The sequence below is a fragment of the Mustelus asterias genome, unplaced genomic scaffold (genome assembly GCF_964213995.1).
Source record: "Mustelus asterias unplaced genomic scaffold, sMusAst1.hap1.1 HAP1_SCAFFOLD_92, whole genome shotgun sequence".
In the NCBI taxonomy this organism is placed as follows: domain Eukaryota; kingdom Metazoa; phylum Chordata; class Chondrichthyes; order Carcharhiniformes; family Triakidae; genus Mustelus; species Mustelus asterias.
The window spans coordinates 597,611-618,031 of record NW_027590141.1 but is presented as its reverse complement, the minus strand read 5'-3'; the positions used below and the strand labels follow the sequence as shown (position 1 = coordinate 618,031).

The 20,421-nt window shown below is 45.5% G+C and overlaps 3 protein-coding genes across 5 annotated transcripts in view; 1 reads left to right on the top strand and 2 right to left on the bottom strand.

Annotated features, from left to right (window-relative positions):
* Positions 1–20,421, bottom strand: part of LOC144484092 (uncharacterized) — a 407,989-nt gene that overhangs the window by 165,313 nt on the left and 222,255 nt on the right. The gene's annotated exons all lie outside the window — the stretch shown is intronic.
* LOC144484099 (uncharacterized) lies at positions 8,463–11,929 on the bottom strand. Its single transcript, XM_078202649.1, has 2 exons — positions 11,342–11,929; positions 8,463–10,474 (listed from the first exon to the last, which is right to left on the bottom strand). Exon 2 carries the CDS (start codon positions 10,129–10,131, stop codon positions 9,373–9,375), a length of 759 nt encoding a protein of 252 aa, XP_078058775.1. The 5' UTR covers positions 10,132–10,474; positions 11,342–11,929; the 3' UTR covers positions 8,463–9,372.
* LOC144484119 (uncharacterized) overlaps positions 19,519–20,421 on the top strand; it is a 30,400-nt gene continuing 29,497 nt past the window's right edge. Inside the window, exon 1 of the mRNA XM_078202669.1 lies at positions 19,519–19,616. The gene's annotated coding sequence lies outside the window, so the exon portion shown is untranslated. The remainder of the gene's footprint in view (positions 19,617–20,421) is intronic.

Below are 20,421 nucleotides of genomic sequence, written 5' to 3'. Positions count from 1 at the left end.
GCGCCAGGGACCTGGGTTCGACTCCCGGCTTGGGTCACAGTATGCACATTCTCCCCGTGTCTGCGTGGGTTTCCTTCGGGTGCTCCGGTTTCCTCCCACAGTCCGAAAGACATGCTGGTTTTCAGAGTAACTTCAATGCAGTGTTAATGTAAGCCGACTTGTGACACTAATAAATGAAGTTCCTGGGAAAATCCCCCAGTCACCGCACTCTGGCATCTGTTCGGGTACACTGAGGGAGAATTTAGCATGGTCAATGCACCTAACCAGCACATCTTTCGGACTGTGGGAGGAAACCAGAGCTCCCGGAAGAAAACCAGGCAGACACGGGAACAACGTGCAAACTCCACAGAGTCACCCAAGCCGGGAATCAAACCCAGGTCCCTGGCGCTGAGGCAGCAGAGCTAACCAGTGTGCCACCAGGCCATCCTAACAAGTCTTGTTATCTGTTTTTTCTATTCTGTTGGCTTCAGAAGGGAACATTTTATAATTCTCACAGCATTTTAACCATTCTTTATATCTTTATAATTCTAAACGTTATAAACTTTTGTATTCAAATTTACATTTCCAGCCTAACATCTGTATTAATGAATCATTTATTCTTTAATTGTCTCTCAATTCAGGCTGTCCATTTAACTAATCTCCTGCTTTACAATTGTGGGAACTTCAGTCACAAATAAGGTAGTCAAATGCATTGTTAAAAGCAGGATGTTCTTTATATAAATAAATAACAAAGTTTAAAAATCATTGGCAAACAAAAGGAAACAGGAGCATTGGAACCAGCCTGGACTTGCAGACTGAAACCCCGCCCAAAGCCTGCACGTGCTCAGAAGGGAGAGAGGTTGTGAAGAACACTCTGTAACACTTCTCCTCCCCTTAAATTTCAATCCCCCATCAGGACAGAAATACAACAAAGTAATGTCTTTAACAATACGGAAGTCTGTCAGGAGCTTTGTGGTTGCATTGCGACCTGTACAATACCACTGGTAAATCTTGTAATGGTGTTTCTGGAATGGGAGATGAAGAGGTAGTTTGAGAATCTGTACATGAACATTCCTCTTCCACTCCCACAGCAGAGTCAACTGGAAAAGCTGGAACCATTTCCTGGTGAACATCCACAGCAGCATGACCCTCTGCCATGTTCTCAGTAATGGTTGCTGACTCTGAAACTGTTCCTGACTCGGGGTCACACCGCAAGCGAATATGGTCTTGGTGTCTGCGAACAACTCTTCTGTTTTACAGTCTCACCACCCAAGATACTGGACCACTTTGGTTTAAAATTATTCCCGGTAACCACCTTTGGTTACTCCCAAAGTTTCTGATGTAAACCTGATCACCCGGTTTGAACTGCCTCTCTTTGGCGTGGCAGTCGTGTCCCTCCTTCTGCTTCTCTTGTCTCCTGCTCACTTTTGCTCTGAGATCTGGATGAAGCAGATCCAGATGAGACTTCAACCTTCGACCAAAAAATTCCAGAGGAGAGTCCGGTTGTGGATTGTGGTGTGATGCGAAACTGGAACAAAAATCTTGAGAGCTTGTTCCTAAAGTATCGCCTGCCATTCTTTTCAATCCCTCCTTCAGACTTTGAACAGCTCTTTCTGCGAGACCATTTGTACAGTAAGAAGTTTAACAACACCAGGTTAAAGTCCAACAGGTTCATTTGTTAGCAAATGCCACGAGCTAACAAATGCATTTGCTAACAAATAAACCTATTGGACTTTAACCTGTTGTTGTTAAACTTCTGACTGTGTTTACCCCAGTCCCAACGCCAGCATCTCCACATCATGAAGACCATTTGTAGCCAGATGAAACGGTGCAGTACGCACATGACGTAGACCATTCCTTTACAGGAATTCCTGAAACACCTCACTTGTAAACAGAGTGTTGTTATCTGAAACAAGCCAATCTGGTATCCCAGGGCAAGTGAAAATTTGACAGAGCTTCTCTGTTGTCACAGGAGCTGGAATATTACTCATGATCTGTGCTTCCAACCATTTTGAATGCACATTTACAATGACCAAACACATGTGATTCATGAAAGGCCCCCCAAAGGCCACATTTAGTCTGGACCACGGCCTATCAGGCCACTCCCAAGGATGAAGTGGTAATGTACCCAGTGTGTTGTGCCTGATTCAATCGACAAACAGTTTATTGAGTTACGCCAGCGGGGAGAAGCCACAGGGGCTGACCATGTGCAACTCCACCCAACACAGAATATCATCAATTCTTATCCAGTTACTCAGCCCATCCCGGCTGGACACAATCCAATCAGAATGGTGATAGATTACATACATTATAGGTTCAATAAAATTAGTATCTGGGCATTATGGGGCTTTGTGATCATCTCATGGACAGGTGCCCTCATCATGATGCTTTCCAGACCCCCCCTTCGGGGGGGGTCTTTCTTGGGTTTTCTTTGTACATAGACTCCCTTAGTTAGAAATGGGGTGGATTAAAAGTTCTCAAATGGACGTCAGCACCCTTCCTTTGTTTTAATCGAATGACCACATGATCTGGGAATCATTTCTATTTAATGCTCTCTCTTTTTAAACTCTTTTCTTCAGTATCCAATTCCAGAATTTTCCTTTTCTTTGTGTTACTTGCGTCAGGAATAAATCTTTGGACCTGACAGGAAGTTTAACCCAAGATCAATCCAACACAGGATTGGTCAGAATCATTTCACATGTGTCAAATTTTAAATAACCATTACAAATTAAAACTCTCATTCTCACATGGGTGAATTGTATCCGGATTAAAATTCCCACATGTTTAGTAAAATATCCTGGAATCCTGTCTCTGCTCAGTAAATATGGCTCCAGGTTCATAACTTCTGAACAAAAAAAGTTTTATTGATCACACTTCCTTTTTTAAAAATCTGTTTGATTTAAATCACAGACAGAAAACCTCAAAGCTTGAAGCATTCATCCCACAAATATCATCCACACACAAACAGAGAAACTTAGCATGTGCTTTACAACAACAATAACCAAAATTAATTACTGAAGTGTTCTTGTGATTCTGTTTTTAAACTTCCAAAAATGCCTTTAATTAAAGACTCAAGGTGAGGTTAATTCCCCAGAAAGATAAACCTTAACAAATGTAGCCCAAAACAATGATAAAACATATCTACAAACATCCACAGAAAACAAACAAAACACACAGATTCTCACAGCTCGTAAATTTCAAACAATGAATCTTCAGCATTCTCTCTCGCAGCTGTAGCTTCTTAAAGCGACAGAGCACTACAAGCTCACAACTCCTTGATTAAAATAAGATACAAGATCCTTCATTATAACTGAACCTTTTTAAAGCCAACCGACAAGGACTGATTTTAGAGGCAACATCTTTGTTGATTTAAAATCCCAAACACGTTATAGCCAAACACCGGCAAAATCTTTGTTCTTTATCTGGGGATAAAATTCTCAGTTATTCCAAATTCCTCCAGGCGATGCTTAATATTTCCGCATTTAACTTATTCCCAGAAATCCTCAATTATAAACTAAAATAGACACGTGTTTCCGGGCAGTCACAGGAATATGGTCAAGATAGTCCAGTCCCACAATGCCTCACATTCAATCTGCAGTCCTTCAATTATAACAGAATATGTGGCTGTATATAGCTGCCATGGCCATGGTCAACCCAACCCCCCCAAGGGTGCCTTCTTGAACTGTTGCAATGCGTGAGGTGTACGTACACCCACAATGCTGTTAGGAAGGGACTTCCAGTTACTGAGAGAGACAAGAGATGAAATTGCTGGGCCTCTAACAGAAATCTTTGTTTCTTCATTGGACACAGGTGAGGTCCCAGAGGATTGGAGAATAGCAAATGTGGTCCCGTTATTTAAGAAGGGTAGCAAGGATAACTCTGGTAATTATAGGCCAGTGAGCTTGACGTGGTAGGGAAATTGTTGGAGAAGATTCTTAGAGATAGGATCTGTACACATTTAGAACTGAATAATCTCATTAGCGATCGACAACATTGTTTTGTGCGAGGGAGGTCATGCCTCACAAATTTGGTTGAGTTTTTTGAGGAGGTGACAAAAATGACTGACGAGGGAAGGGCCGTGGATGTCGTCCACGTGGATTTTAGTAAAGCATTTGACAAGGTCCCTCATGGCAGGCTGGTGCAAAAGGTTAAATCTCACGGGAACTAGCTAGATGGGTACAGAACTGGCTTGGCCATAGAAGACAGAGGGTAGCAGTGGAGGGGTCTTTTTCTGATTGGAGCTCTGTGACTAGTGGTGTTCCGCAGGGCTCTGTACTGGGATCTCTGCTGTTTGTGATATATATAAATGATTTGGAAGAAGATGTAGCTGGTCTGATTAGTAAGTTTGCGGATGACACAAAGATTGCTTGTTTTGGGTCAGAGATGCAAGGGGGGGGAGTGGGAGGGGGGAGTGGGGGGTGGGGGGGGATGGAGTGGGAGTGGGGGCGGAGATGTGAGGAAGAATATTCTGATGCAGCGAATGGTAATGACCTGAAACTCGCTGCCTACGAGGGTGGAGGAAGTGGAGACAATAAACAATTAAAAAGGAAATTGGATGGGCATTTGGGATGTTCCAAACAGAATGAAGAACAAAGAAAATTACAGCACAGAAACAAGCTCTTTGGCCCTCCAAGCCTGTGGCACCCATGCTGCCTGTCTGAACTAAAACCCCCTACCTTTCCGGGGACCATATCCCTCTATTCCTATGCTATTCATATATTTGTCAAGACACATCTTAAAAGTCACTATCGTATCTGCTTCCACTACCTTCCCCGGCAACGAGTTCCAGGCACCCACCACTCTCCGTGTAAAAAACGTGCCTTGTACATCTCCTTTAAACCTCGCCCCTCGCACCTTAAACCTATGACCCTCGTAATTGACTCTTCCACCCTGGGAAAAAGCTTCTGATTATCCACTCTGTCCATGCCCCTCATAATATTGTAGACTTCTATCAGGTCGCCCCTTAACCTCCGTCGTTCCAGTGAGAACAAATGTGTCCCTAGTAGGGACTCAGGGTTGGTGTGTTGCCTACCAGGGGCTGGGGTCCGGGATGTGTCTGACAGGGTATTCAGGACTCTTAGGGGGGAGGGAGATAAACCACAAGTTATTGTACATGTGGGGACACACGACATAGGGAGGATAGGGGAAGGGGATATTAGGCAGGGATTTATGGAGTTGGGGTGGAAACTAAAGGCCAAGACTGACAGAGTGGTTATCTCTGGACTCTTGCCTGTACCACGGGATAGTTTAGAGAGGAATAGGGAGAGGGAAGGTTTGAATTCATGGCTGAGGGGATGGTGCAGGAGGGAGGGGTTCAGGTACTTAAGCAATTGGGGCTCGTACTGGGGAAGGTGTGACCTCTATGAGAAGGATGGTCTACACCTTAATCAGAAGGGGACCAATATCCTGGGGGGTAAATTTGCTAAGGCCATGCAGGGAGGTTTAAACTGATTCGGGGGGGGGGGAGGGATCCTGAGTAGTGGGGCTGAAAGTGAGGGATGCATGGATGGGGACTGCAATGCACGGCATTGCAGAGGTGGGGTGGAGCAGGGTTTGAAATGTGTATACTTCAATGCCAGGAGTATTCGCAATAAAGTGGGTGAACTTGCAGCGTGGATCAGTACCTGGGACTTCGATGTTGTGGCTATTTCAGAGACATGGATAGAGCAGGGGCAGGAATGGATGCTGCAGGTCCCGGGGTTCAAATGTTTTAGTCGAAGTAGGGAAGGAGGTAGAAGAGGGGGAGGGGTAGCATTATTGGTCAGAGATTGTATCAGTGTCAGAGAGGAGGTTTGATGAGGACTTATCTGTTGAGGTAGTATGGGCGGAGATTAGAAATAGGAGAGGAGAGGTCACCCTGTTGGGAGTCTTTTATAGACCTCCTAAAAGTTCTAGAGAGGTTGAGGAAAGGATTGTGGAGTCAATCCTGCTTAGGAGTGAAAGTAATAGGGCAATTGTTATGGGGGATTTTAACTTGACTAATATTGACTGGAATTGTTATAGCTCTAGCTCGTTAGAGGGGTCAGTTTTTGTTCAAAGCGTGCAGGAAGGTTTTTTGACTCAGTATGTAGACAGGCCAACTAGAGGTGAGGCTATATTGGATCTGGTGCTGGGAAATGAGCCAGACCAGGTGCTAGACTTGGAAGTTGGTGTGCATTTTGGTGATAGTGACCACAATTCGGTTACGTTCACCTTAGTGATGGAAAGGGATAGGCATGAACCTCGGGCCAGTGGTTTTAGCTGGGGGAAGGGTAATTATGAGGCTATTAGGAGAGAATTAGGAAACATAGGTTGGACTAGGAGATTACAGGGACTGGGAACGTCCGACATGTGGAGTTTTTTCAAGGAGCAGCTACTGCGAGTCTGTGATAGGTATGTCCCTGTCAGGCAAGGAGGAATTGGTAGGGCTAGGGAACCGTGGTGCACCAAAAAAGTTTCTTTGTTGGTTAAAAAGAAAAAGGAGGCTTATGTTCGGATGAGACGTGAGCACTCGGGTAGTGCACTAGAAAGCTTTAGATTGGCTAAGAGGGAGTTGAAGAGCGAGCTTAGAAGGGCTAAAAGGGGACATGAGAAGACTTTGGCGGATAGGGTTAAAGAGAATCCTAAGGCGTTCTATAGGTATGTCAAGAACAGAAGGTTGGTTAGGGCAAGTTTAGGGCCAGTTATAGATGGCAGAGGGAAGTTATGTGTGGAACCGGAGGAGATTGGTGAAGCATTGAACCAATATTTCTCTTCGGTGTTCACGCAAGGGGACATGAATATAGCTGAGGAGGACACTGGGTTGCAGGGGAGTAGAATAGACAGTATTACAGTTGATAAGGAGGATGTGCAGGATATTCTGGAGGGTCTGAAAATAGATAAATCCCCTGGTCCGGATGGGATTTATCCAAGGATTCTCTGGGAGGCAAGAGAAGTGATTGCAGAGCCTCTGGCTCTGATCTTCAGGTCGTCGTTGGCCTCTGGTATAGTACCAGAAGATTGGAGGTTAGCGAATGTTGTCCCATTGTTTAAGAAGGGGAACAGAGACTTCCCCGGGAATTATAGACCGGTGAGTCTCACTTCTGTTGTCGGCAAGATGTTGGAAAAAATTATAAGGGATAGGATTTATAGTTATTTGGAGAGTAATGAATTGATAGGTGATAGTCAGCATGGTTTTGTGGCAGGTAGGTCGTGCCTTACTAACCTTATTGAGTTTTTTGAGAAAGTGACCAAGGAGGTGGATGGGGGCAAGGCAGTGGACGTGGTATATATGGATTTTAGTAAGGCGTTTGATAAGGTTCACCATGGTAGGCTTCTGCAGAAAATGCAGATGTATGGGATTGGGGGTGATCTAGGAAATTGGATCAGGAATTGGCTAGCGGATAGGAAACAGAGGGTGGTGGTTGATAGTAAATATTCATCATGGAGTGCGGTTACAAGTGGTGTACCTCAGGGATCTGTTTTGGGGCCACTGCTGTTTGTAATATTTATTAATGATCTGGATGAGGGTATAGTTGGGTGGATTAGCAAATTTGCTGATGACACCAAAGTCGGTGGTGTGGTAGACAGTGAGGAAGGGTGTCGTAGTTTGCAGGAAGACTTAGACAGGTTGCAAAGTTGGGCCGAGAGGTGGCGGATGGAGTTTAATGCGGAGAAGTGTGAGGTAATTCACTTTGGTAGGAATAACAGATGTGTTGAGTATAGGGCTAACGGGAGGACTTTGAATAGTGTGGAGGAGCAGAGGGATCTAGGTGTATGTGTGCATAGATCCCTGAAAGTTGGGAATCAAGTAGATAAGGTTGTTAAGAAGGCATATGGTGTCTTGGCGTTTATTGGTAGGGGGATTGAATTTAGGAGTCGTAGCGTTATGTTGCAACTGTACACAACTCTGGTGCGGCCGCACTTGGAGTACTGTGTGCAGTTCTGGTCCCCACATTACAGGAAGGATGTGGAGGCTTTGGAGAGGGTGCAGAGGAGGTTTACCAGGATGTTGCCTGGTATGGAGGGGAGATCCTATGAGGAGAGGCTGAGGGATTTGGGATTGTTTTCGCTGGAAAGGCGGCGGCTAAGAGGGGATCTTATTGAAACATATAAGATGATTAGAGGTTTAGATAGGGTGGATAGTGATAGCCTTTTTCCTCTGATGGAGAAATCCAGCACGAGGGGGCATGGCTTTAAATTGAGGGGGGGTAGTTATAGAACCGATGTCAGGGGTAGGTTCTTTACCCAGAGGGTGGTGAGGGATTGGAATGCCCTGCCAGCATCAGTTGTAAATGCGCCTAGTTTGGGGGCGTTTAAGAGATCCGTAGATAGGTTCATGGACGAAAAGAAATTGGTTTAGGTTGGAGGGTCACAGTTTTTTTTTTTTCTTAACTGGTCGGTGCAACATCGTGGGCCGAAGGGCCTGTTCTGCGCTGTAATGTTCTATGTTCTATGTTCTAAGTTTCTCCAACCTCTCCTCATAGCGAATGCCCTCCACACCAGGCAACATCCTGATTAATATTTTCTGTACCCTCTCCAAAGCCTCCACATCCTTCTGGTAGTGTGGTGACCAGAATTGAACACTAGATTCCAAGTGCGGTCTAACTAAGATTCTATAAAGCTGCAACATGACTTGCCAATTTTTAAACTCAATGCCCCAGCCAATGAAGGCAAGCATGCCGTATGCCTTCTTGATTATCTTCTCCACCTGCATTGCCACTTTCAATGACCTGTGTACCTGTACACCCAGATCCTTCTGCCTAGGAATACTCCGAAGGGTTCTGCCATTTACTGTATATTTCCCATCTGTATTAGTTGGTCTAGTTGGGCACATGAGTGGCGCAGGCTTGGAGGGCCGAAGGGCTTGTTCCTGGGCTGTATTGTTCTTTGTATTAGACCTTCCAAAATGCATTACCTCACATTTTTCCGGATTAAACTTCATCTGCCATCTCTCCACCCAAGTCTCCAACTGATCTATATCCTGCTGTATCCTCTGCCGGTCCCCATCGCTATCCGCAATTCCACCAACCTTTGTGTCGTCCACAAACTTACCAATCAAACCAGTTACATTTTCCTCCAAATCATTTATATATATCACAAACAGCAAAGGTCCCAGCACTGATCCCTGAGGAATGTCACTTGTCACAGCCCTCCATTCAGAAATGTACCTTTGCACTGCCAACCTCTGTTTTCTTCTGACTAAATATCTCTAAACTTCCTAACACCCTGTCACTCTGTGATCCTTGTGACATTTGAAACCAGGTATTCACAAAAAGACTCAAAGAGCATCAGCCCACTGGAGGCTGAGACCGGCCAGTCCAGCACAAAGAAACCCTCTGACCCTTCCCATTGACCAACTGTGAGAATGAACAAAATGCAGTCCTGGATGTAATTGAGAGCAGAAACAATAACAGCAGAATCCAACCCCTGGAATCACTCGTGAACTTGTTGGTGTCTCAGCAGCTGGGATGAAACTCTGAAACCCTTCTCACACTGAGAGCAGGTGAATGGTCTCTCCCCAGTGTGAACTCGCTGGTGTGTCTGCAGGCTGGATAACTGAATGAATCCCTTCCCACACTGAGAGCAGGTGAACGGCCTCTCCCCAGTGTGAACTCGCTGGTGTCTCTGCAGGCTGGATAACTGAGTGAATCCCTTCTCACACTGAGAGCAGGTGAATGGTCTCTCCCCAGTGTGAACTTGCTGGTGTCTCCGCAGGGCGGATAACTGAGTGAATCCCTTCCCACACTGAGAGCAGGTGAATGGTTTCTCCCCAGTGTGAACTCGCTGGTGTGTCCGCAGGTTAGATGAACAAGTGAATCCCTTCCCACACTGAGAGCAGGTGAATGGCCTCTCCCCAGTGTGAACTCGCTGGCGTGTCTGCAGGCTGGATAACTGAGTGAATCCCTTCCCATACTGAGAGCAGGTGAATGATCTCTCCCCAGTGTGAACTCGCTGGTGTGTCTGCAGGTGGGATGACTGTGTGAATCCCTTCCCACATTGAGAGCAGGTGAATGGCCTCTCCCCAGTGTGAACTCGCTCGTGTGTCTGCAGGCTGGATAAAGAAGTGAATCCCTTCTCACACTGAGAGCAGGTGAATGGCCTCTCCCCAGTGTGGCTGCGCCGATGAGCTGCCAGCAGAGATGGGGCTCTGTATCTTTTCCCACAGTCCACACATTTCCATGGTTTCTCCATGGTGCAGGTGTCCTTGCCTCTCTCTTGGGTGGACAATTAGTTGAAACTTCGTCCACACACAGAACAAGATTACAGTCTCCACCCGCTGTGAATGGTGTGATATTTATTCAGGCTGTGTAACTGGTTAAAGCTCTTTAGTCAGTGCATTGGAACACTTTCATTCGAGTGAATCCCTTCTTTTTCACTCACACTGACATTTCAAATCTTTTCAAATCGACAGACTGGACAATCATTTCTCCTTCTGGATTCAAAGTCCAATGATATTGAGGTCCCAAGGAATATCACTCTGTCAGATCTCGACGTGACGTTTGAGATTTCAGCCTGTGATTCCTCTTTCAATATCCTGGAAAATAAGTTTCCAAAAGTCAGCAGTGTCAGTACAGGATAGAAATTCAGAACAGACAATTTCTACGGAACATTCTTTCCTCTCTCATTCCCCAAAAGCTGTAAATCTCCATCCCACACACTCTCTCCCCATTCTCAGCAGGTCTGGCAGCATCTGTATGGAGAGAAAAGAACTGATGTTTCAGAGCTTTGACAAAGGGTCATCGAGACAAGAAACATCAGCTCTTTTCTCTCCTTACAGATGCTACCAGACCGGCTGAGATTTTCCAGCATTTTCTCTCTTGGTTTCAGATTCCAGCATCCGCAGTAATTTGCTTTTATAAGGCTGCAGATACCTCCTCCCAAGTAACATGCGTATGCCCAAGACATCACCACTTGTTTCCCTTATTTCTTTCGCACCCATGGTGCTCTCCGCAGTAAACACAGAGGAGAAGTATTCATTAAAAATCTCACCCATCTCCTGTGGCTCCACACACAGATGGCCATACTGATTTTTAAGGGGATCTATTCTCTCTCTAGCCACCCTTTTACTCTTAATATAGCGATAGAACCTCTTGGAATTTTCTTTAATCTTACCTGCCAGATCCATATTATAACCTTTTTTGTCCTCCTGATTTCCCTCTTCAGTATTTTCTTACACTTTTTTATAGTCAGAGTGATTCAATTGTCCCCGATTGCCTAAACCCAATGTATGCTTCCTTCTTTTACCTGACCAGAGCCTCAATGTCCCTTGTCTGCCAGAGAACCCTAAATTTACCATTCTTTCCCTTCATCTTAACAGGAATATACTGCCCCTGGACTCTTGATATCACACTTTTAAAACCTCCCATTTGCCAGTCATTCCTTTCCCTTCAAACAAACTCACCTAATCGACATCTGCTAGATCCTGCCGAATGCCCACAAAAGTGGCCCTGCTCCAGTTTAGGGCCTTGACCTGTGGACCTGTCCTATCTTTTTCCAGAACTATTTTGAAACTATTGGTGCTCCCAATAGTGCTCCCTGACTGCCACTTCAGTCACTTGCTCGACCTCATTTCTTAACTGTCTAATAGAAAGTGAGTCCAGGAATTGATGATGAAAAATAAGGAGCTGGGAGATGAATTGAACAAGTATTTTGCCTCGATGTTCACAATAGAGGATACAGTTAAAACTCAGAAACAGCTGGAAATCAGAAAACAGAAGTGTGGGATGAACTCTGAAAAAGCACAATTCCCAGGGAAGTGGTCCTCAGCAAACTGTTGGAGCTGTGGGCTGATGGGTCCTCGGGTCCTGCTGGGCTTCATTCTCGGGTCCTGCTGGGCTTCATTCTCGGGTCCTGCTGGGCTTCATTCTCGGGTCCTGCTGGGCTTCATTCTCGGGTCCTGCTGGGCTTCATTCTCGGGTCTTAACAGAGGGAGATAGTTGATGATGTTCAATTTTCTAAACCGTCCGTCGCCATTACCCGCACTGCGCATGCTTCAGGTCCCGCCCCTCATTCACTCCGATTGGTTGGAGGACCAGCCGCTCCGGCTCGGTCCTCCAGCCCCGCCCCCTCTTTCTATTGGTCCGGAGTTGCCGTCAATCAGTGCCCGGGCATTGTGATGTGGAGCATGCGCAGTGTCATTGCTGTCCTTGGCGCTTGTTTGTCCCGGAGAAGCGGAGTCAGCGTTAGGCGGTGGCTGGGAGGATTTGGAAACACTTTGTGGATCCGCAAACCCTTCAGAATCATTGTCAGCTCCCTGGTTTGCAGCTGCGGGGCTTCTCCCTCCCTCCCGGGAACAGGCCCAGGTTAACGGCCCCATCCTGGCTCAGCCACTGGAGGATGGTTCACATCAGAGGATGGGGGAGGGGGACAATAAATAAGAGGTTACACTTTGGCCTCAAATCAATGAGGACTCTGATCTCTGGGAAGGAAGGAAACCCTGGGAGGTGGGCGGGGAGGATTCACAAACACCCGCTGGAGGCCCCAACACCCCCAGTAAAAAGCTGCAGCTCCCGGGTTTGCAGCTTTTTCCCGGGAGGGAGTTGGGAAAGTTTTGTGGAGACAATTCCCGGCTGGTTCAGTTAGTGGTTCCTGGAGCTCAGAAACCCTGAGTTAGAATCCTGAACCCCACACTGGGTGGTTGTTTTATGAAATACTTTTTATTTATTAATCATTAAAGTATTAATTTGTTTTGAAAAATCATTTTATAGCATGTGAAAATGCCCATTGAAATAGCAATTCTCCCAAAGTATTTCATAGAATCCCTACAGTGCTGAAGGAGATTATTCGGCCCATCGAGTCTGCACCAACAACAATCCCACCTAAGCCGTCTTCCCATAACCCCACATATGTAACCTGCTAATCCCTCGAACCTACTCATCCCAGGACACTAAGGGGCAATTTAGCATAGCCAATGCACCTAACTGGCATATCTTTGGACGATGGGAGGAAACCGGAGCATCTGGAGAAAACCCACGCAGACATGGGGAGAACGGGCAGACTCCACACGGACAGTGACCCAAGTTGGGAATTGAACCCAGGTCCCTGGAGCTGTGAGGCAGCAGTGCTAACCACTGTGCTGCCTACATTGCTGATGAGAATTTTAATTTACTGACTTGGGAATTAATTCTTGGGAATAGTCATTCTGAAAATGGCCATTAAAATGTGTTTTAATTTACCCCATAATGCCAGAATTCAGTTTGCATTTCAAAATTGAATTGAGAATGCCGGGGAGCAAATGGTAAAATGAGGTTTGAGACACCAGCTGCAATTATTTTCTGTGACTGATGATACCTTTGTGCCTGTGCAGGAGGTAATTCCCCTGGTGTTGTGGCACAAATAAAATGGAGCCTTTCCTCGGAACAGGTCCGTGTTAATGGTCACTGTGGTGTTTCATTGGTGAGCAGAGCACATGTGCCCATTGTGGTAACAACAGAGTCAGTGGGGCTGCACGTCCCCTGACTTGGAAGGAAAATAATTGACTCCTTGATTGTACTCTCAATCTGCACATGGTCTGGAGGACTGAATCCAGCTGGAGGGAGAGGGAGCTGGGCTCAGAGTGGAGATGAGGCAATGAGTTTGATTTCAGCTCAGGGACAAGAGAGAGTGTGTGGGATGGGGATTACAGCTCAAGATAAATGAGATGGAGAAATGTTTCGTGGAAACTGAAATTGTCAGTTCTGAAGCAGTTTTTTAAAACTCTTTTTGCAGGAAACTTGATGAGGAGGATTCACAGACAGGAAACTCAAACTAAATTTCAGGTCAAGTTCTGACAGAGCCATTCGATTCATCATGACCTGAATATGATTGCTTTTGACAGTGGAGGGAAAAATCATTCCCTGTTTTGTCAGTGGAAGAAAATTTCAAAATTCAATGTGACAGATAAAGAACTGAGACACACACACACACACCCAAGTGAGAGTGCTCCAGTGAACTGACTGTGGATAGAGTTTTAACCAGTTACACAGCCTGAAAAACATCACACCATTCACAGTGGGGAGAAACCATAGACATGGTGTGTATGTGGATGAGGCTTCAACTAATCATCCAACCTGGAGAGACAGAAGGACAACAGCACCGTGGACAAACCGTGGAAATGTGAGGATTGTGGTAAAGGATTCAATTATCCATCCCGGTTGGAAACCCATCGACACAGTCACATTGGGGCTGGGAAAATGAAGAAACCATGGAAATGTGATGATTGTGGTAAAGGATTCAATTATCCATACTTGCTGGAAAACCATAGACACAGTCACACTGGAGAGTGGCCATTCATCTGTTCTGTGTGTGGGAAAGGATTCACTACCTCATCCCACCTGCTGTTACACCAGCGAACTCACACTGAGGAGAGGCCATTCAGCTGCTCCACCTGTGGAAAGCGGTTCTCATGTTCATCCAACCTCAGTGCACATCAGCGAGTTCACACTGGGGAGAGATCGTTCACCTGCTCCTTGTGTGGGAAGGATTTTGCTGGGCCATCTGGTCTTTGGTCACACCAGCGAATTCACACAGGAGAGAAGCCATTCACCTGTTCTGTGTGTGGTAAGAGATTCACTCTGTCATCTAACCTGCTGTCACACCAGCGAGTTCACACAGAGGAGAGACCGTTCAGCTGCACTTCCTGTGGAAAGAGGTTCAGGTCTTCATCCAACCTCAGTGCACACAGGCGAGTTCACACTGGGGAAAGGCCGTTCACCTGTTCCATGTGTGGGAGGGAATTCACCAATTCATCCGGCCTCCTGTCACATCAGCGAATTCACACGGAGGAGAAGCCATTTATTTGCACATACTGTGGAAAGAGTTTCAGGCAGTTATCAATCCTCACTGCTCATCAACGCACTCACACTGGGGAGAGACCATTCACTTGCTCCATGTGTGGGAAGGGATTCACTCAGTCTGGCAGCCTGCATTTACATGAGCTCACCCACACTGGGGAGAGGCCATTCACCTGCTCTGTGTGTGGGAAGGGATAAACTCGGTCATCCCACTTGCTGACACATCTGCAAGTTCACAATTGCCTGCAGGAGTTGGATTTTGCAGTTACTGCAGCTGTTAATCACATCCAGGATTGATAGTCTGACAATATTTGGTTTGTTTCTGCTGACATTAACGATCCCTACAACTGGCTGAAGTTTAATATTCTGAAATGTCACTGATTTTCAGGGCTGCTGTGTCCCTTTTTAAAAGCACCATCTGTGATTTTTTTTAAATTCAGGAACTCTCAACAGGAACTTGTTTCTCATAAGTTTATGAACTTTTCCTGCAATCTTAAATTGATGTTTGGTGCAAACTGTACAATTCAGTGTCTGAAAGGTTCCACTGCTTAAGATTTCCAATTAGAAAATGCTGACAATTCTTACTGACTTGCACATTATTCACAGTGACACTTCCCCGATCACATTTAATTATCAAGGAACATAAAACAATGCACAGATACTTGTTAGAACTGAACTTGAATATTGCTGAAAAGAGAGACCTGTTGCTGAATCTCTTCATCATGCACTCATCAGGACAAACAGAAGAATGCCAAATTTCAAATGATCACAATTGGTGGACTCTCATTGACTTGAAGCATCACCATGGAGAAATAAATAGAAGACTGTAGGTTTCTCAAGCTTCTGGGAAATTCAAAAAAGGTGCAAGACTTGAAAATTCTCGTTTTGTTTGCAGGGAAAGGATCGCTGCGTATAAATGTAAGTTGCTTCTCACAACTACAACTGAGCCGTATTATGAACTCGACTGATTATCTTCAGTTGATTATGAGTGTAGCTATTGACACACTCAGGATTGTTCAGCAAGTGCTGCCCAATCTGTATTCACAGTAAACATTGTATTTTTGGTTTGGTGAGTGTTTCCTGCTGAAAAAATCACTACCTATTCTGACAGAATCAAACAGCATGTTCCTTGATTTATCAGCCACTCACTGGGATGTACAGCCTGGTACCCGGCACTGCACTGGCAAAGATATTCATACCCAGCCTTGCTCATTTGTGTGGGAGGCTGAATGCCTTTTTGGTGCTGGCAGCTAATTAGTGGAAAGTATCACTCGTGTAACCACGACATAGTCGCAGAACGAAACAGATTAGTGTTCCCTCTGTATTGTGCAGCCTTGTGATTGTGCTAAAGGCCATCACTTTCAGATCTGAAAAGTGCCTGGGTCAAGGTCAAATTACCCTCTCTCAAATCTGAAGCAACAGGTGAAGCAAATCATTTCACACTGAAACACATCTTCAACGTTGCGGTAGTTTGTTCAGTTACACACTTGGTGGTCACGTGACTCTGGTTGTAGCATTCCTGAGCCTCATTGGAGGGATTCCTCACATGAGCCGAGTTTGAGGAGAGTATCTCTGGCCTCCAGTGATACAGCCGCTGAATCTATTCCTGGAAAAAACACATTTGGAATATTGTGATAATGCTGTCTGAATCCATCAGGACAATTTTGTATTCAAGTGGGGGGGGTGGATAATGTTCACTGTTCTTTATTTGGTTCTGGGGGATAATGTTCACTGCTTTATATTCGGATCTGGGGGATAATGTTCACTGTTTTATATTCGGGTCTTGGCGGGGGGGGGGGTAATGTTCATTGTTTTATATTTGGGTCTGGGGGATAATGTTCACTGTTTTATATTCGGTTTGGGGGATAATGTTCACTGTTTTATATTCAGGTCTGGGGGGAGAATGTTCACTGTTTTATATTCGGGTCTGGGAGATAATGTTCACTGCTTTATATTCGGGTCTGGGGGGGTTAATGTTCACTGTTTTATATTCGGGTCTGGGGGGGATAATGTTCACTTTTATATTCGGGTCTGGGGGGGATAATGTTCACTGTTTTATATTCGGGTCTGGGGGATAATGTTCGCTGTTTTATATTCGGGTCTGGGAGATAATGTTCACTGTTTTATATTCGGGTCTGGGGGATAATGTTCACTGTTTTATATTCGGGTCTGGGGGGGATAATGTTCATTGTTTTATATTCGGGTCTGGGGGATAATGTTCACTGTTTTATATTCGGGTCTGGGGGATAATGTTCACTGTTTTATATTCGGGTCTGGGAGATAATGTTCACTGTTTTATATTCGGGTCTGGGGGATAATGTTCACTGTTTTATATTCGGGTCTGGGGGGCATAATGTTCACTGTTTTATATTTGGGTCTGGGGGATAATGTTCACTGTTTTATATTCAGGTCTGGGGGATAATGTTCACTGTTTTATATTTGGGTCTGGGGGGGATAATGTTCACTGTCTGGGGTTTGTTCGCTCGGGTTGATTCTGCTGACGGTGCATTCTCGGTTGTCAGAGCTCTCATTAAAAGCCCTAATTTCCAGTCAGTGACTCAGTTGTCTCTGATGGGATGGGGAATCAGAGTGGGGGTAATGTGCTCATGAACAGCGATGGGTTGGAATGAGTATAAAATAAACCCGGACTACACCAGGTAATTGTGAGAACATTAAAACCATCACAAAAAATCATAGCACCATGTTGGAAAACAGAATACTTTGGCTCAATCTTTGATCAATTTTGTTTGATTCAATATTTTGAGTGGCTTGTTGGATTGCTGGTTATTTTCTAACGGCAGCTCAACACCATCATTTTGACCATAACTCGGCCCTGGTGACTGCTGCATTTTTCCAGCACCTTCTGTTTTAATTTTAAGTGGAACCTTAATATCTGCTTAGTACACAGGCCAGTTTATCTTTCCAGGGGTGAGTGTGTCTGAGAGGTATGCAACTGGAAAACATTTTCCATTCATCTCCTATCTTGCTGCAGTATATAGATATTGTTCTCACTCTGCCAGCAGGGCTGTGGGATTAATTGGATAGATCTTAAAGACAGCCCGACTGGGCAGGATGAGCCAAATGGTTTCCATCTGTGATGTATCATTCCATAAAACATTCAGCATCAGGAGAAAGAAAATGAAAGAAACCAATCTCTGTGGGATTTACCCAACCTGTGTGAGCACCTTCAGGGGAGCAGAGAGAGAGGGAAACCAGTGGGAAAAGTTTTTAAAACTCGGGGTATTCCCACAGGAGAGCACTGGTTTAAATCAATTTTAGAAGTAGAGAATGGCAGCGCACAAATTCCGAGGAATGCATTTTTAAAAATTAATTGATCTTCATTGAACAAGATAATTTCGTACTATCGTCTTTGACAATGACGCCGTTAATTCCCAGGTGCCCTTGCGGGTGCGAAAGTGTCCTCTTCATTCCACAGGAGCCTATTGCGCAGGCGCGGTGCTATGTCTCGCGCGTGCGCAGTGTCACTTTGCCCGGAGTCCTGCGAGTGCAGGAGACGCTTTTATCCCCAAGTGAGTCGGTGGGGCTGCGGGAGAAATGGAACCGGGAGTCGGGGGAGGGAGTGAGCTATGGCTTTACAAACATCCGCTGTAGGCCGCACGGCCCGAATAAGATCCTGCAGGTCTCGGGTTTACAGCTCCCAGGCGTTTATCCCGGGAACAGGCCCCGGTTATCGGCCGCCATCTTGTTTCAGCGGGGAAGGAGAGCGCATGCGCTGCTGTCGGTTGTGGGTCACAATGGGCGTGGTTTCAGGGGCTGGTTCAGAACCTCGATCTTCAGAGGGACAATAGGTAGCAGGGCGCATGCGCAGCTATCCAAGAACAGGAGCCAGTCATTCGGCCCATCGAGCCTGCTGCATCATTCAATAAGATCATGTCTACTTTGCTACCCCCAGCCCGTCCATACCCTTGACTTTCTTGTGGATCAAAACCTCAGCTTTGAATATATTCAATGACCTGCCTCCAATCCTCACTGGTGAAGACAGAGTTCCAAAGATCAACAACCCGCTGAGAGAAAAGATCTCTCTTCATCTTCATCTTAAATTTGAGATCCTTTATTTTTACTTGATTTCCACACCAGAGGAAACATCCTCTCAGCATCTACCTTGTCAAGCACCTTATATCATATGAATCATAGAATCCCTACAGTGCAGAAGCAGGCCATTCGGCCCATCGAGTCTGTACCGATCACAATCCCACCCAGGCCCCATCCCCACAGCCCCATGCATTTGACACTAGGGTCAATTTAGCATGGCCAATCCACTTGACCCACACATCTTTGAACTGTGGGATGAAACCGGAGCACCTGGACGAAACCCACACAGACATGGACAGAAAATGTGCAAACTCCACACAGACAGTGACCCAAGGCTGGAATTGAACCTGGGACCCTGGCACTGTGAGGCAGCAGTACTAACCACCATGCCGCCCTTAAATTCCCAGATGTTTCAATAACTTCTCAGTCTTTTAAACTCCAATGAGTACAGGCCCCAGCTGCTCAACCTGAAAGATAAAACTCCTCATTTCAGGAATCAACCAACTGGACCTTCCCTGAACTGCCTCCACTGCAATTTTGTCCCAGCTAAAGTAATTCTGTGCCAGGTTAAAGGAGGAGAGAATGTTTTGAATTTCTGTTCTGGACAGATGCTGATGGATTTTGGAAACTCCTTTTACAGGGGGTTAGAAGGGGAGGATTTACTCACAGCAAACTCAGACCAAAAGAAATGTTTGACTGTCTTGAATTTCTAACCTTGAATTACACCGATAACTTTCCTCATTTACAGGGACACGATTTGAAGATTGCAACATTTTTCCCGGACACCAATCTCTCTGAGATCTTTTCAGCTGCAGCAGATTTTAAAATTGAAAACAGTGAAATTGTCTTGAGGTGAGTGTTAGTGAGCATTAATTCAAATTTAGAGCATGCTCTGATTCCATGGATTCGGGCTATTATGACTCCTTTACCATGGATGGGGAGGCAATGGTGCAGTGATAGTGTTATTGGATTAGTAACACAGGGATCCAGGCAACACACTGTGAACCCTGGGTTCGAATCCCACAACGGCAGATGTTGAAATTTGAATTCAGTACAAATCTAGAATTAGAAGTCCATTGATGACAATTGTCGTAAAAATCCATTCGATTTAATAATGTCCTTTTAAAGAAGGAAATTACCACTTCCCCCAGCAATGCAAGCCACTCAGTTCAAGGGCAATGAGTTGTAGGCAATAGATGCTGATGCAGCCAACACATAGAGTCATAGAGCAATACAGCACGGAAACAGGCCCTTCGGCCCAACTGATCCATGCCAACCATGGTGCCCTCCCAGCTAGTCCCAATTGCCCATGTTTGGCTCATATCCCTCTAATCCTTTCCAATTCATGTACTTATCCAAATGCTTTTTAAATGTTTAAACCTGCTGTTTAAACCTGCCTCAACCACTTTCTCTGGCAGCTCATTCCATGGACACACCACCCTCTGCATGAAGAAGTTGCCCCTCAGGTCTCTTTTAATCTTTCCCCTCTCATCTTAAACCTATGCCCTCCAGTTTTCAATTCCCCTACCCTGGCAAAAAGACTATGTGGGTTCATCCTACCAATGCCCCCCATGATTTAATACACCTCAATATAGTCACCCCACATTCTCCTACATTCGAAGGAATAAAGCCCTTGCCTGTCCACCTCTCGTGATCA

Bases quoted from the DNA above. Each gene is read 5' to 3' on its own strand.
- LOC144484099 (XM_078202649.1), bottom strand. From the start codon at position 10,131: ATGGAGAAACCATGGAAATGTGTGGACTGTGGGAAAAGATACAGAGCC.